General features: G+C 40.7%; 1 protein-coding gene across 4 annotated transcripts; it reads right to left on the bottom strand.

Moving 5' to 3' along the window:
• Positions 1–3323: 3323 nt before the first annotated feature.
• LOC133487328 (membrane cofactor protein-like) lies at positions 3324–17078 on the bottom strand. Of its 4 annotated transcripts, XM_061793700.1 has the most exons (13): positions 16881–17078; positions 15045–15135; positions 14787–14975; positions 14596–14695; positions 13824–13900; positions 13561–13740; positions 13307–13486; positions 11419–11481; positions 11222–11242; positions 11056–11103; positions 5463–5547; positions 4290–4350; positions 3324–4062 (listed from the first exon to the last, which is right to left on the bottom strand). In XM_061793700.1, the coding sequence occupies exons 2-13, from the start codon at positions 15103–15105 to the stop codon at positions 4060–4062; spliced, it is 1068 nt and encodes a 355-aa protein (XP_061649684.1). In that variant the 5' UTR covers positions 15106–15135; positions 16881–17078; the 3' UTR covers positions 3324–4059. The 4 variants fall into 4 exon arrangements, with proteins under 4 accessions (XP_061649684.1, XP_061649692.1, XP_061649702.1 ...); XM_061793708.1 differs by lacking the exon at positions 4290–4350 and having other exon boundaries at positions 16881–17076; XM_061793718.1 differs by lacking the exons at positions 4290–4350; positions 5463–5547 and having other exon boundaries at positions 16881–17067.
• Positions 17079–17572: the final 494 nt, after the last annotated feature.

Here is a 17572-nt window from a genome sequence, read left to right on the forward strand (position 1 = left end):
TACTCAGAATTTTTGACTTACTAGTAAAAAGGATTGATGTGTATACACGTTTATAGGTTTCTGCCTTGGTCATGGTTCCGTCCCGATTGGCCGCGCTACGAAGGCCTGCTGTCTCTTTAAATGTTTTATAAGCATTACACAACAGGTCCAGTGGCACAAAAACATCAAGCGGGGAGAAGGGAACATGGTAGTCATGCACAGTCAGCCAGGCGAAGGAGCCGGACACCTTACGTACATTTTAATCTGTGTGGCCATTGTGTAAACAGACACATAATGTACATAACCTGGCACACAACTCGAATCCAAAAAGAAAGAGGCTTGGCCTGCTCCATCTGTTGCTTAATAACTACTTCATCTTATTGTGAAAATAAATAGCTGATGTTTTGGAGTGAGTCGCTTCACTTCCTCCGTTTGGGTTTGATCAGTTTTAAAACCAGAGGTATTTGTGGGAGTCGTCCCTCTACACACACACACAAAATAGGCAGACTGCTTGTGGGCTTGTGTTTTCTGGAGGGGTTGTCTGTAGTTGTTTTAGAAAGAGGTGAGTTGATTTGCACTTGGCAGCAACTCAATGCACTGACGCTACCTGGGCCGGCCCCGCCTTCTCTCTCTGTGCTTTCTCTGCGTCATGGCTCCTGTTGCCAGCCATTGATTTCTACTTCCTTGTGATCACAGAAACTGGAAAGCTTCCGTCGTTGATATCTGACAATCTGCGGAGTAGCGGAGACGGCGAGGCGCCATTCGTGTCCGATGAGGCCAGATGTGGAGCTGGACGGTGGCGTCTTATGTTCTTGCCTGATGTTTGTGCTTTTTCACTTTGGATCGAGTATCAGAACGTAAGATGTGGGTGTGTTACATTAGTGGGAGGCATTCTGATGCCATCTCTCTTGAACCACATCCCCTGGTGAATAATGGGCCTCTCCCTTTTCGCAATGCTTTGTATTCCATACACTCAAAAGCCACGATATTAAGTATACTGTATCTGCACAATATAGTCTAATGTAACATGTATTTAATTGTAGTTTGAAATGGTCTAGAATTGCAGTGCATCATATTGAGAGCTGTTTCTAATATTGTGGTTATTTAGCTTCACAAGAGGGGCCTCCTAATCTATGCAAAATACTTGAATACTGTAAATAATGGAATTAGGTATGACTGCACCCTCGTCCGATTCCCTAGGGCGATGGTAAAAGGGAAAGCCAGTTGTGTGAATCACAAAGCCATAGATAGATGTACTTTATAAATCCTGAGTTGGATCGTAGTAATAACTGATCCTAGGGTCAAAGGGGTTGTCGTAGTTAACAAGAAGCTTCTAAGTTGCACTTCCTGGTGCAAGCATGGGGAGAGGGTTGTTCGTATGATCATTCAGCATGTTGATATACAATCTTGTATGTTTGGTTAAGTTTATTAAACACTCATTCACTGCCAGCCCTCTCAGTTAAAATGCATATTTGACCTACAGTGCTGTCAAAAAATATTGCCCCCCCTTCTCAAATTCTTAAATGTTTGCATAGTTTCCCCTCTTTAATGTTTAAGATCTTCAAACAAATGTAAATATCAGACAAAGATAATACAGTTGAACACAAAATGCTGTTTTAAATGGTGATTTTATTTATTAAGGGTGGAAAAAAAAAACCTATTCAAAGTTACCTGGCCCTGTGTGAAAAAGTAATGGACCGCTAAGCCTAATGAGAGGTGGGCCACCCTCTGCAGCAACAACACCATTTAAAAACACAATTTTATGGTTACTTGGGTTACATTTGTTTGATGATCTTAAAGTGGGGAAACTGTGCAAGAATATAAGAATTGAGAAGTGCTGTCAATGGGAGTGAATGAGTGTTAAGGTCGGTCGGGTACACCCTGGACTGGTTGGCAGTCAGTCACGGCATATGAAAGCACACGTTTACGCCGATGAGGAATTGAGTCTTTTAACCTTAACCTAACATGCATGTTTAGGAATGTGGGAAGGAAACCCACACAGGCACCATTAGACTCCACACATAAAGGCTTAAATTTAGATTTGTACCAAGAACCTAAATGCTCCCGAGAAGCCCTTAATGAAAATATGTAACACAGTATTGTTATTGAAAAACTACAGTATACTGTATGTTTTATGTGTTTAATTCATTTTGTCCCCTCTTATCCTACCTTTTGAGGAAGGCCTGGCTGTCTTCTGAAGAAGAAAAATGCTTGCCTTGTCATCGAAAGGTGCCAGTTTGCCAATTTTCATAATTGTTTTATCATCTCTCTTCAAGACTCAATAGTCAAGGCTGTTTTACCCCATCGCTGGATGTTGTTTCCTGTCAGAAATGCCCCCCTTGGAAGCTGGCTTCAGATGGTGGCTTAGAGTATCGTCATCTATCTAGCACCATTTGAAATCAGTGTTCTTGGGGCGGGAGGTGAGTCAACTGGCAGTAGAAGTTCCACTCAGTCAGCTACAAGTGGCCAGTGATGTTTTGGCAGCCTGAGCCCTTTGTCCTTTCTCCAAGGTTGACCGATTTCTTCTGGCGCCCAGAGTGTTTTTTTTTTCTAGCACCATTTGAAATCGGTTACAGTGAAGGACAGATCTCATCTCACCTTGAACCATTGGAAAAATCAACAACTGGTGAAAGTGATTCAGCCCAAGTTAAGACTCCTTCCATCTCTGCAGTAGATGACATGCAAAACAATCATCTTCAGTGAAAACTGTGGATGCGTTCATGTTCATTTAAAAAAGGTCTGTTACTACTATTAAAAACTTGAAATAATGTGTAAATAGCAGAATTACAAGTGACATATGGAGTCTGGTTAAAACTAAACAGACATTGCACCATTAAACTGACCTCATTAACTGAGCAGGTAACATTACCCCCACAAGGTGGCGCTGTTGTAACTAAACCAGGACAACGGCTTCATATTCGGACTGTACATCGTTTGCAAGAACCCCGGAAATCACCAAAGGTTTTGGTAGGTATGCAGTTTCAGATAGTTTGATCGTTACGCAATAGGTTTATTCCGAACACCAAATTACCGCCTATATTTACTTCGAACCTACAGCATACTTATAAACTTCATTTGATGTCTTCCCTCATGGCATTTGTGCTTTTTCAGTGAATACTGGAGTAAAGGCTTGTTTGGGATTGTGTGCGATGCATAACAGATTACGAATTTTGTGTCAACAGTAATCAAAACAGTGCTTGCTGTTTCATTCAACTGAATATTTTAATGATTCATCTGCAACAAAGTATCTCTCCATGAGTGTGTGGAGCACACAAAAGCTGTAGTTATAAAAACCGCACAACAGTCACTGCAGCCAGATTAAAATCAGAACACCAGAAACGAGATGAGATTTAAGATGTTTTATTTCATGATTTAGTTTATTAAGGCTATAAAAGCAAGATTTTTAAGCAAATAAATAGGGGGCGTGTCAAACTAAGTTAACAGCGAACTGTCAAATGGCGACGATTCAGAATACATTCATTAAATGAGTCTTTTGCTTCTTGTAAAACTGCTTTTCCTTCAATAGTAAGACTGCAGGTCCACAGCAAAGCCTCTTTTGACTGCTCAAAACAAATGCGTTCATAACAATGCAAGTCTTTGGCAGTAAAAAATAAAAACATATTTGCCACAAGCTAAAACACTTGAAGTGCATGAAGGTATAAAGAATACACATCTTCCTCAGAGATCCCATTGGGACTATTGGGGGAAATCTGACAGGCCTGAAGGAAGCGCTCATTACTTCAGACCTCTTCAAATCAAATTGTACTTATTGTGGAAAGTTTATAATTTCCCATTTAGGTATACCAATGATGTACCAGCTGCATTTCAGAGTATAAGTGGAAAATTGTAAGCACACAGTAAATTACTGATTTGCAAGTGAAGTCAAGAAAATCTGTAAAGGATTTTAAAAAAAATAATGCAACCATAGCGCTGACAAATACCAGAACTCAAGCATAGTGTCAACTGAAACGTCTTGTTGATCCGTTACGAGACACACTAATGTGACGTCCATTCGACACGGACATCAGAACCAGTTCTCTTCGCATCTATAGCAATGTTGTGCCAGCAGGACTCCTGCGCTCACTGTGGGGGGGGGGGGGAAAAAAAAATTCACATAAATTAGAACATGTGAAAAACAGTTCACAGCCCTCTTAAAAGAGGGGAAAACTAGTACATTTTAAAGCAAACCAATATGTGGAAAAACATCTCAAAGAATGATGATGATGCATCATGGACAATAAATGCAACTGCAGTTTGGGGATGAGCAGCACATTCTTTTGGAATTAAGCTCTCTGCACCTAGCATCTTACCGAGAGCACCACTCCCTCCCCATCTTTGACAGCCTCATCGTTGGAGTGGCCTTTCCGATAGCTGCAATCCAGTAATGACCAGTCAACACAGATGTAAAATTTATGAGCAGGCAGAAAAGAAGTTGGAATTTTTTTGGGGGGAAAAGGACTCCCAAAGAAACACAAAGCCAAAAGATAGACTGCAAACACAGAAAGGTGTCATCCCGACTATCACCAGTTAGCAGTGAGTGAAATATGTTGAGGTGCTCGAAAAAGCTAACAGAAACCCTGAGACAAAACACCTTTTACCAGCTTCCTTAATGATTCATAGTTAGGGATCATGTAAATATTTGAAAGTTATGACTGACAACTTTCAAAATTTCATTGAGGACAGCAATATTTTGCCTCAACATTGGGAAATGCCAACATATGTTAAGCCCTTTAAATCAGGACAGGCGTGATAATGTAATCCAAAACTGCTCATGATCACATTATCTTCTAAGTATCGACCACATGCCTGAGATTCGGATCGCAAACGAAGCTCAGCAAGCGCAAACGCAAATTTCAGGCTTAAATAAAATGGCATTGTCTTTGAATTACAACACTATCATAAGTGCATAGTGATTTTGTATTTTGTGACTGTCATCAGGAATTGACCAGGATGGTGTTTTCCAATCTCTTATTTTACTTAACATTCACCTACAGCCTAAAAAGGCTTAATTTACATTCTGCCTACTTCAGGTAAGAGCCAATTCAGTTTATTACCGTAGACTAGCTACTCAACATGGTTTGTTCCATTTACACTGAAAGGTGGAACTTGCAGCTCAAACAATTTGACCCCAAAGCAGAGTGCGACCAGCACTTCCCAGTCTTACAAACGCACAATTAGTCCTATATCGAACAAACGCAGGCTCTCAATGCACACGGCAACATAAATTAGTCTAGGAACATTGACGGATGGATCAGATTGGGGTCATTATGAATCTGAGTGGGTCGAATTGCCCCAGTTCCTAGTGCCATTTATGACCATAAAGAGAGGCACACAACACCAACATGCAAAGTTTAAACCTACATCACCTCACATAGCAGCGATATAAAAAAAATAAAAAGCACTGAAATGAAAAGCCTTCTGTTAAAAGAACAGAGACACTGAAAGAGTTAGTGTCAGCATATTTGTACAAAAGAACAGTTTACCCATTTTTGTTCTTTTTGTTGATGAATGCAAGGCCTCCAAAGTAATAGCATCCAGCGAAAAAGATGAGTGCTAGTCCAATGATGACTGATGAGCAGTAAGAAAACAAACAGGTTTGACTAAAAGATCAAGCCAACGAATAAAATATATACATAGTTTGAATTGTAAATAATACACACATTATATGAATATGAATGAAAAGGAATATAGTATGGACAGTATACGGTATGTCAAACGGGAATTACAAATGTGAATATTTCTCCCAGGGTTACATATATACTGTACACAAATATACAATTGCAAGAAAAATCAAAGTATGTGAACCCCTGAGAATAACTGTACCTGGATTTCCGCATAAATAGTCATAAAAAATTAGTTTAAAAATACTACCACACAAACGGTTTTTACAGAACAACTTAAACATCACAGTGCAGAATGGAAAAGTATGTGAACTTTTCATTTAGTAAGTAAGTAAGAGGGCCTTTTGGCTGCAATAACCCTAAACAAACATTTTCTGTAGTTTAGTCATCTGACTAGGCCTACATTGAGATGCGACACAGGGCAAAGGTAGAGGTGGCAAAGGCAAAACAAGAGTCATATGATGACATGTATGGCAGGTTGGACACTAAAGAAGGAGAAAAGGATCTATACAGGCTGGCCAGACAGAGGGATAGAGATGGGAAGGATGTGCAGCAGGTTAGGGTGATTAAGGATAGAGATGGAAATATGTTGACTGGTGCCAGCAGTGTGCTAGGTAGATGGAAAGAATACTTCGAGGAGTTGATGAATGAGGAAAATGATAGAGAAGGGAGAGTAGAAGAGGCAAGTGTGGTGGACCAGGAAGTGGCAATGATTAATAAGGGGGAAGTTAGAAAGGCATTAAAGAGAATGAAAAATGGAAAGGCAGTTGGTCCTGATGACATTCCTCTGGAGGTATGGAAGCATCTAGGAGAGGTGGCTGTGGAGTTTTTGACCAGCTTGTTCAATAGAATTCTAGTGCGTGAGAAGATGCCTGAGGAATGGAGGAAAAGTGTACTGGTGCCCATTTTTAAGAACAAAGGTGATGTGCAGAGCTGTGGCAACTATAGAGGAATAAAGTTGATGAGCCACACAATGAAGTTATGGGAAAGAGTAGTGGAGGCTAGACTCAGGACAGAAGTGAGTATTTGCGAGCAACAGTATGGTTTCATGCCTAGAAAGAGTACCACAGATGCATTATTTGCCTTGAGGATGTTGATGGAAAAGTACAGAGAAGGTCAGAAGGAGCTACATTGTGTCTTTGTAGATCTAGAGAAAGCCTATGACAGAGTACCCAGAGAGGAACTGTGGTACTGCATGCGGAAGTCTGGAGTGGCAGAGAAGTATGTTAGAATAATACAGGACATGTACGAGGGCAGCAGAACAGCGGTGAGGTGTGCTGTCGGTGTGACAGAAGAATTTAAGGTGGACGTGGGACTGCATCAGGGATCAGCCCTGAGCCCCTTCCTTTTTGCAGTGGTGATGGATAGGCTGACAGATGAGGTTAGACTGGAATCCCCGTGGACCATGATGTTTGCAGATGACATTGTGATCTGCAGTGAAAGCAGGGAGCAGCTGGAGGAACAGTTAGAAAGATGGAGGCATGCACTGGAAAGAAGAGGAATGAAGATTAGCCGAAGTAAAACAGAATATATGTGCATGAATGAGAGGGGCGGTGGGGGAAGAATGAGGCTACAGGGAGAAGAGATGGCAAAGGTAGAGGACTTTAAATACTTGGGGTCAACCATCCAGAGCAATGGTGAGTGTGGTCAGGAAGTAAAGAAACGGGTCCAAGCAGGTTGGAACGGGTGGAGGAAGGTGTCAGGTGTGTTATGTGACAGAAGAGTCTCTGCTAGGATGAAGGGCAAAGTTTATAAAACAGTGGTGAGGCCAGCCATGATGTATGGATTAGAGACAGTGGCACTGAAGAGAAAACAGGAAGCAGAGCTGGAGGTGGCGGAAATGAAGATGTTGAGGTTCGCTCTCGGAGTGACCAGGTTGGATAAAATTAGAAATGAGCTCATCAGAGGGACAGCCAAGGTTCGATGTTTTGGAGACAAAGTTAGAGAGAGCAGACTTCGATGGTTTGGACACGTCCAGAGGAGAGAGAGTGAGTATATTGGTAGAAGGATGATGAGGATGGAGCTGCCAGGCAAGAGAGCTAGAGGAAGACCAAAGAGAAGGTTGATGGATGTCGTGAGGGAAGACATGATGGCAGTTGGTGTTCGAGAGGAGGATGCAGGAGATAGGCTCTCATGGAAAAGGATGACGCGCTGTGGCGACCCCTAACGGGACAAGCCGAAAGGAAAAGAAGAAGTCATCTGACTAGGCCACTCCAAAAGCATATTTTCTTTTGAAGTCATTCAGCGGATTTACTTGTGGTTGAGTCGTCCGATATAGGCCATACACACCCATATTACTATACAGTACAAAATTGTTGTGTAACATTTTTTTTGTGGCCCAAAATGCTCAGTACATCCATCCATCCATTTTCTGTATCACTTATCCTCATTAGGGTCACACGCATGCTGGAGCCCACCACAGCTATCTTTGGGCGAGAGGCAGGGTACACACTGAACTGGTCGCCAGCCAATTGCAGATGCCCAGGTACAGTAACAAGTTATTGTAAATAAAATGTTTTACATTTTATGCAAACTAATTGCCGGTGTGCTTGGTGATGGTGACATTGTTGACGTACAGTATTCATCATAGGCGGTCGCTTTAAAGAGCCGTGAGGAATTAGTGTCCCAAGTTCCAAATCTGTTGCCAAAGGCGAATGTCTTGACAACAAAAACGGTTACTGTACCAAAACCAGCATGTTCTAGACACCAGAGACTTGTTTGTATTCTTTAGAGTTAACAATACCACCATACCGCGCACTCTCTTCGCTGCAAGTCTATGTGCAATAGATACATCCATCATGACATGGGCAACACGTTAATGCCCCACATTCAACATGGGTGCCACGTAGGCACATCTTTTGGAATTGGATAAAAAAAAATTTTGTACCAGGAAATACATCAGTCCTATTCTCTGCCAGCATTGCGCCACAGCGCCAGTAAAACAACAGCAGCCAAGTCTGGAACTAACAGACTTTGTCAACGGCAGTTTAAGTGAGGAATGGAAACACTGTCCAGTCTGTACGAACATTGATAAATCACAGATTTGTGCATCAAACGTGTGTACGCAGGATGAAAGCACAAATCTGGCCAGTTAGTGAATGAGACCCAATGCATCCAGGCTATGAGCAATCAAAGCAGCCCCAAACGCTGATGCCCTGTCCGACATAACAGCTGAGATGAGATTTGGATGATGGTGTGCTGTCTTTTTCTTCTTCACAGACAGTGTTTAGTGTTCCTTCTAAAAAAAAAAAAAAAAAGTCAACTTTGTTTTACTCTATCCACACAATAGTTTGCCAGCACTGTGGAACATTCAGGCATCCGACTAGCTCAAGGAGAAGTAATTAGCTTACGGGGTCACATACTTTTCTACCCTGCACTGAATGTTTAAATGATGTGTCCAATAAAAACAATTGTTCGTGTGGTATGAGTTTAAGCAGACTGTGTCTATTGTTTTAACTTCGATGAAGATCAGATCACATTTTATGACCAAATTTACACAGAAATCCTGGTGATTCCAAAAAGGCTCACATGCAGTACTTGCAACTGTATAACGTACTATATCAAGCTAACACTTTCCATTTTAGGGAATGAATGGTTCTCAGGGACACAAAATCTAACTTTTTGAAGGATATTTTGTTGGAATAACCATTAAGTTTCCGGTAGCCAAAAACATTTCCAGTGCAAAGTACCTTATAGTAATGCACTGTTAACTCTTGCAAAAGCTGAAGAAGAGTCAGGGAAAAAAATTTGTCAACTGTACATTGTTTAGATGTTGGCAAGGACGCACGCACACACACACGCTCTCCAAATAAATTTTCTTAAATTAGAATGATATAATTAAAAAAAACAAATGTACCCCAAAATATCTACTTTAGCAAGCGCTAACTGAAAAAAAGTGCAATGAATTGCAACTTAACAGGACAAAAATACATTTTATTCATACAAGGCAATAACAGGCTGTAAGCACAGACTCCATTTGAAAATCCCTGTCGACAATATAGTGAATTGTCAAGGAAGGGCACGTTTCTGTTGTACTTGACAATTGGTCAGTAGTGCACGGTCACAAACTGCAGTTGTGATGTCTCTCTCTACTCCAGGGGTTTTTTTCCATTGTGGCTTAGGCCAGCCGAAAAGTTGATGCCAAAAAGCAGCCGCTGGAACAATTGAAAATAAGTGTCGTACTGTGATATGCCAACTCTCTGCCAATGTGCTGAGAGGTCCAACTTCAAAATAAAAGCTTCATATATAGTACTACATTCGACAATGCCATTTTAGGCTTTTATTTTAAAGTTGGCACCGGAGCGCAGTCCCGGCGCTTAATGACGCCTTACTCATGAGGTCACCGCTTGGTGGCTGGCTGACTAGGTTGCGGGCACTGCTGCAAATTAAGCACTTTTCATATGCAGCAGTGCTCACATTTTATATGTAAAATAAAACAAAATTTAAAAAAAAAATATTTAAAAAAAAATTCAATTAAAAAATAAAGACATCACCAACGATCAGGCTCATTTAATTAACATCTGTAGAAATGCCAATTGACAATCCTTTGACATACTGCCGTCCCATATTTTGTGTCCTGTTGTCACAAATTCACTCATCTAATAACCTTTAACTGAATGTTGGTGTAGTGGAACAGTAAAAGAATGGTTCGCACATTTGCCTCACAGTTCTGAGGACCTGGGTTCAAATCCGGCCCCGCCTGTGTGGAGTTTGCGCATGTTCTCCCTGTGCCTACGTGGGTTTCCTCCGGGCACTCCGGTTTCCTCCCACATCCCAAGAACATGCATGGTAGGCTAACTGAAAATTAAATTTCCCATAGGTGTAAACGTGAGTGCGATTGGTTGTTTGTTTATATGTGCTCTGCGATTGGCTAGCGACCAGTTCAGGGTGTACCCCGCCTCTCACCCAGAGTCACCTGGGATAGGCTCCAGTACCCCTGCGACCCTAGTGAGGATAAGCGGTTTGGGGAATGAATGTTGGTGGTTTAAAATAAATAAATAAATAAAAAAATTTAAAAATTAATAAAAGTAAAACACCATGACAGTGGCAGTTTGAATACATTTAATAGCTTTTGGAGTCTTTTTCACATATGGCGTAGATTGTAACTGCCTCCAAACTTCACATGCCATATGTTTCACCTTCACAGGGCGCTGTACTTACTACAGCCTCCCATGTGGGGAGAAAGCAAGGTCAACAGACAGTCCAGATTTGACAGACAACACCCACATTACAGGGCTGCTCCACCCAGACTGCGTAGCTGGCACGAGGGTGCCTAAATGACATACAGTAAGTGCATGGGAGAATCTGCGCAGCCAGAGAAGTGCAGAGCCTCTGCAAAGTAATTCACACGGGCGAATATGCCCCTTAATGACATAAGTGGGAAAATAGTGTGCCCTCACAGGTCTTAAATAACAGAAGCTAGTGATGTTTGTTGTTACACTGACTTGACACTCACCTGCAACAGCAATACCCACAGACATCCCCAAATGGTTCCCACTATTTTCTGAAAAAAAAAAAAAAAAAAAAAAAAGCTCAGTGTGAGATGCATGTAAAACAGCAGTTTACCAGAAACTTATTCTACTCCACTTAAAGGTTTTCATTCAGAAGACATTACTACTTACTATTATCTGGTCCAGGAGAGGCTGAAATAGATACAAAAATGCATGTTACACAACAGGTTGAAACAAGATTTTACAGCATATTGACGCAAATATGACGTCCAAACCGAGGTCAATGAATTTAACGAATTGGAGATACTACAAGGAAGATAGCCAACAGAAAGGTCGATTTTAAATTTTTGTACCATATTTAGACATACCTTTTGGTGTCTCTTTGTCATTGGGTTTTGTGGTCGTAGTAGTGGTTGTAGGGGTTTCTATTCCTGTAGAAGCAAAGAGAGACTGTTTTACGGCCCTTTTTTAAAGTCTTACTGAATTAAAAATAGTGACAATTGTCAAAATCCAGTCGATACGTTACAGACTCCAATACCAAAAGCAGTTAAAGTCCCTGTAAAGTAAAAATAATAAAGTCTTTAATTTGACACCACAGAGTGCTTGTTAACGGGGAGAGAAAGAAGAAGAAAAAAAAAAGTATATCACACTTCAAAATCATGAAAAAAAATTAAGCCATTGTCTCTGCTCTCAAATGCTGTGGGTGCATCCATTGAATAAAAAAAAAAAAACGATGCTACCACTACTACTCGAGCATCTTTCTTAGGGTTAGGCTTACACAATCATACGTTTGAGCCCCGAAAATATATCCGCTAGGCTGGACTCTATGACACCTAGCCATCACAAGCTTTTCACACCACGATAAGAGGCGCCAGCTCACGAGCTAACAAGCTTGGACCTCATAACAACAGTTAAGTAACTTGCAATTGCACCGGATAAGCACTGATCCTAACGAAGAGTTCTTATATAGGGGCGAAGGTGGGGGGGTCATGACCAATGCCCAAGTGCATCACTGGGTGCCATTTTAGCCATGCCCGAAAAGGTCAGGAACACTGAAATGGCAGGAAACAGTTTAACACCCGCTCTACAACTGAGCACTACATAATGTAGTTCTCAGTCTTTGCACTACATACTGTAGTTCTCAGTCTTTGCACGTTTTCAGCAATTATCTTCAAACATGTATTTAGAAACGAATCTCTGAATTCACTTAAGGGTCTCTAAAATGAGTGAGGGGTGAACGCGAAAATAACCACAAAACCTATTGTTATTGCCAAATTTCTGGTCATACGCTGAGCTCACAGTAAAGTATTTCAGCATTAAAAAAATAATAATAATAATTATATATATCTATATCTATATATAAAATAAAATCATGAAATTATACTATTGCTGAGTCCCCACAGAGGTCTGTAATTTTTACAAACTACTGACCAATTTAAAATTATGAAAATGGGTTGCTCTTTTCAACGATTCAATGTTAATGGCTCAACAAATATGAGGGTGTTTTTTGGTTTCCTGAAAAGTAATGGTTTTGGAGATGCGAGGATTGAGCTTGATGGCTGTGTCTCAGCCATCTTTTGTTTTTTCCCATCATTTGGTAAAAATTTTAACTGATACTTAGTTCATGAGAGAAGCATCCAATATCTATTTTTAGTTTGAAATTATCTTGGGTGGCACGGTGACCAAGTGGTTACTATGTCTGCCTCACAGTTCTGAGGACCCAGGTTCAAATCCAGCCTCCCCTGTGTGGAGTTTGCATGTTCTCCCCGTGCCTGTGTGGATTTTCTCCGGTTTCCTCCCACATTCCAAAAACATGCATGGTAGGTTAATTGAAGACTAAATTATCCTTAGGTGTGAATGGTTGTTTGTTCCTATGTGCCCTCCGATTGGCTGGCGACCAGTTCAAGGTGTACCCCGCCTTTCTATGTACCCTGCAATTGGCTGGCGACCAGTTCAAGGTGTACCCCACCTCTCGCCCAGAGTCAGCAGGGATAGGCTACAGCCCACCCGCGACCCTAGTGAGGATAAGCGGTATGGAAGATGAATGAATGAATTATCTTTTAACATGGTTCTTGTGTCAATAAAGGCCCATATAGTGCTGCAGCGCAACTATCCAACCATAAACACTGAGCTGGATTTACCAAAAACATGCTGGTGGGCTAACAGAAATGTGTATATATAACATCTATAACAGAGTAAAAACCTCCACTTCAATGCGATATTCCTTCCATGCCATAGAGCCACGAAATGACTTACGCTGACAAGTTGGTGGTTTTGGTGACCAGTGACTGTTGATGTCACACATCAGGGTGGGAGATCCAATCATCTTGTATCCAGGCATGCACTGAAATGTCACCGATGCCATATGCCCATATGGGGGTCGAGCACCTGAAAGCAACTCAGCGTTTTGAATGTTGAGATCTTGACAGTTAACCTCTGCAGAAAGAAGAAATAATCAGATTATTGATTATATGGTGAAAGGGGTGGGTGAGCGGTAAGGAAAGACTCACCGATACAAACAGGAGCATCAGGTTTGAATTGATGATCAGCGGAGCATGATACTGCTTTGGATCCATTGAGGACATGGTCTTTGATACATGTGTACTGTACAACATCTTCATATTTATAGCTCTCCTTTATGGGGCTGAAAGAGCCTTTAGCCAACTCCTGAGGAGGGCCACAGGTCACCACTGCAAGTGAAAAGTGTCAAGTCGGTCAACTATTAAATCTCATTGGCACGATCATAATTGGTCAAGCAACTGAAGTCAACTACCTTCACATGACGGTGGGTGGCCTTTCCACTTCCCACTCGCCAAACAAATGCGTTCAGCGTCACCAACCAATATGAAACTAAGAAAGTAAGAAAACATGAATTTGAATTAAGTTAGATGTCCACCTATTAACAAAAGTGCTTGTCTTCATTAGGGTCACGGTGAGCTGGAGCCTATTCCAGCAGACTGAGCACAGTACACCCTGGACTGGTCTTCCATCACATGGCACATATACAGTAGACAGACCATTCAACACCCACACCTCGATTTATAGTCTTTCATTAACCAAACGTATATTTTTGGAATGTGGGAGGAAGCCGGAGTACCCGGAGGAAACCCACGCAAGTACAGTGAGAACAAGCAAACATGGGGGTTGGGGAGTGGTATGGTAAAGACTTCCTTCCTTTCACCAGTTATTTATGATAAGTGCCTCCTTGCATAATCAAACAAATGAGAAGGGGCAACACTTGGGGGGGAGGGGGAGGAAGAAGGAGAAAAAAAAAAAAAAAAAAAAAGAAGAAAGTCATAGAATTAAGAGAATAAAGCTGACTAATACATGGCAGATCCCTCGGCAGACAGTAGCTGCTGGTCTGCTGCTGCGTTGTTTATGTGGGAAATCACTCTGGAAAATTATGACTAAACTTTCTCAAAATGCATTTAATTTCCATCACAGGATGAATTACTCAACTACCTATTATAATGCCTTAATGGAATCAAACTGACAAAAACTCAACATAAGCCACCAAGTTAGCAATGACTTGGCATATTTCTTACCCAATTTTGCAACTTATATATATTGTATCACCAAACAGAGTCCCCTGTGAATAATCAAGATATCCATTCGCCACTTCTTCTGCAGAGCCACAGTTCGTCCCTGAAAAAAAAAAAGATGTAGATGCTGGTTAATAGTACAGGATCAGAAAAAAACTAAATCACAAAAAATAAAATAAAATAAAAAGGCTCACTCTCGCATAGCAGTGTCACAGGACTCCAGACACCAGCTGTACAAGTGATGGATAAAGTCCCCCCAGCCCACACGTAACCCACAGCACACTCAAGATGAGCTTTACTCCCATCTTTAAATGTGTCTAGAAGTATGTCATGGCCCTTCAAGTTCATGTTGTTACCTAAAGTGGGTCTGGAACAGTCTTGAGCTGTAATTACAAAAAGAAAACATGAGAACAATGCTCACATTATCAGTCTTCTAACGCTCAGTCACTCACCTTGAGCGATCTTGGCAAGGCCAAGATAGAATGGTAAAAGAAACAAGGAGGAGACATCCATGACTGGATCAGGCCAGGTAACGACACATATCTGGTAAAATAAATAAAATACTGTATGACAGTGGCTCCCAAACTTTCTCTGCTGGACCCCCCCCAAATATTAATGAGAAATCCAGCCAGCTCATCTGCCAGGCATTTTGGACCAACTAGACTAGCTTGAAAAAGGGCATTTCCAACACAAATGATCTTGCAAACCCATAGAAGGACAAAGATTATTCAAAATAAAAACAAAAATGTGGTATGGGACCCTTTAATGAATTGCCCCAATCCTTCAGCTACACGCTCTGTGTGTGCATGTTGGAAATTGTTGTACATTTATCCATGTTACTAATGTTGGGATTAAAATGGGTGGGTTGCGTCGGGAAGGGTATCGGGCATAAAAACTGTGCCAAAACAACTCATGCGGGTGACTTGCTGTGGCGACGCCTGACAGGGAAAAATCTGAAAGTCACTCCTTACGAGGCCCCAAAAGCATTTGATGGTGTCGGGGTCAGCCTTCTAAATTTCCTCCACACCAAACTACGGCTGAACAATTAACCAAATTTAAAATCGACATCACAATGTAGTAGAATGCAATTTTCCAATATCAAAGGACACAATTTGTCGAAAACAAAAACTGCATGTCTGTCAGTCGGTAGGCCTTATTTTTTGTATGCATATTTTATTTATTTACTTTATTTATATAGTGTCTAGATAAGTTAAGTGCAGTCCACATTTACATATTGTTTCATGGAACATGAAAAGTTTAAGTGATAAAGGCACAGATTTGTTTTCAGTATCGCATTATTCAAGTGTTCACAGCAAGTTAATAACTAACTGAAGTAGATAAATGTCTTTCATATTAACATGGTTCATTTGCCTTTATTATAAGCCTAACCTATAAAACCCAAACATTTATGTATAATTCATCTGATTGTTTATTGGAACAGATTAATATATTGCTTGTGTTTGTTAAAAAAAAAAATACATGGGAAGAAGATCTTGGCAAAAAATTCCATACTAAATTGCAAATCGCAATACTGATGTGGGGAGTGGGAGGAATATCAATTTTATTTTTTATTTTTTTGAAATTGTTCAACCCCGACAATAAACGTCACAATTAATGATGGAACATGAAAAGGTAATTCCCACGCACCCCAGGTGAAATTGAAAACTTTTATAACTAAAAATCTGTAAACGTTGTGTTTTGGTTTTGGTTACTTCAGAAACTTAAAACGAGATGATCTAACTGAATAATGAAATGTGTAAGACGTATTAATAATACCTTTGTCCACTTCAGGCGTGAATTCAAACAGACACACCAACCAGCCCATTTAAAGTTGACGTGTCCGATAAAGACAATATTACATATACACACACATATTAGCAAGCAGAGACTAGCTAACCTTAAAGACAGACTTGGGTAGCGATTAACATAGGATTTCCTCATTTTCCTGGCGTTTCATAGCTAGCTAGAAGCTTCTAACCGTTGACTTCCGGCCGATTAAAACGGCTCGTGAACGATAAGGGAAAACGTAATCAAAACTACGTTTACTTCCATCTAGTGAACATCACTCCGTGGTGTAGGCAATATTTCTTCGGAACTGCCAATTTAGTTCAAGGTCGCATTAGCAGCTGTCAGCTAGCAAAACATCAACAAACGTTCAATTTTGTGTGCGCCATATTTAGTGCCGTATTTGGTCCGGCGTCGGTGTAACTAGTTGAATATTTGGTCAATGCAAACAACAAACCAAACAAATAACAAAAAGAGTATAGTCAGAATGTATTGTAACTCACCCGAAAGGTCAGTGGCCCGGTAAGAAAAGCTGCTTTCAAGACGGTGAATTTATACGCCAAAGTTGTTCGACGGGAAAAGGCGTGGCAACCATAAACACCACGTGACTCAACCGATGTCACACATCGCCTCAGTCATTTACACACAACAAATTCCCTGGCACTTAATTCAGCAGAAATACAACAGTTCCCATATGCATTGACGGAGTGCTTGATCATAAAAGCAGAAGACAAAGACAGGAGCGACGCCTGTTCTGTTAAATGTACGAAATTGACCGAGAGAAACGCTTGATATTCGCCAGGGACCGTCTACAAGTTATAGGACCGAGGCTTTTAGTGAACTCACTTAAAAAAAAAAAAAAGAAAACACCTGTTCTTATTCTGATTGCTGTAGTGGTTGACAAGGTGAGTCCACTACTAACTACAGGTCAAATTTTGCTGATATCTTGCATTTTGGTTAAACTGTGTGCAATTTATAGGCAAAAATATTCACTCAAAATCAATAAAAACACTTGTTCTCGTTCTGATTGCTGTAGTAGTTGGCAAGGTAAGGCCATTACTTACTACAGGTCAAATTCCACTGAAATCCAATAATTACCAAAAAGCAATAATTGTCAAAAATATTTATAAAAAAATCAATAGAAACATGATGCTTGTTACGTCATGTAAGACACATTTTCTAACACACATATAAA

The sequence above is a fragment of the Phyllopteryx taeniolatus genome, chromosome 1 (genome assembly GCF_024500385.1).
Source record: "Phyllopteryx taeniolatus isolate TA_2022b chromosome 1, UOR_Ptae_1.2, whole genome shotgun sequence".
NCBI lineage: Eukaryota > Metazoa > Chordata > Actinopteri > Syngnathiformes > Syngnathidae > Phyllopteryx > Phyllopteryx taeniolatus.

Bases quoted from the DNA above. Each gene is read 5' to 3' on its own strand.
- LOC133487328 (XM_061793700.1), bottom strand. From the start codon at position 15,105: ATGGATGTCTCCTCCTTGTTTCTTTTACCATTCTATCTTGGCCTTGCC. The intron at 14,976-15,044 runs GTGAGTGACTGA...TTGTAATTACAG, and splicing joins CCTTGCCAAGATCGCTCAAG to CTCAAGACTGTTCCAGACCC. The intron at 5,548-11,055 runs GTGAGTGTCAAG...ACTGCTCATCAG, and splicing joins TGTGGGTATTGCTGTTGCAG to TCATCATTGGACTAGCACTC.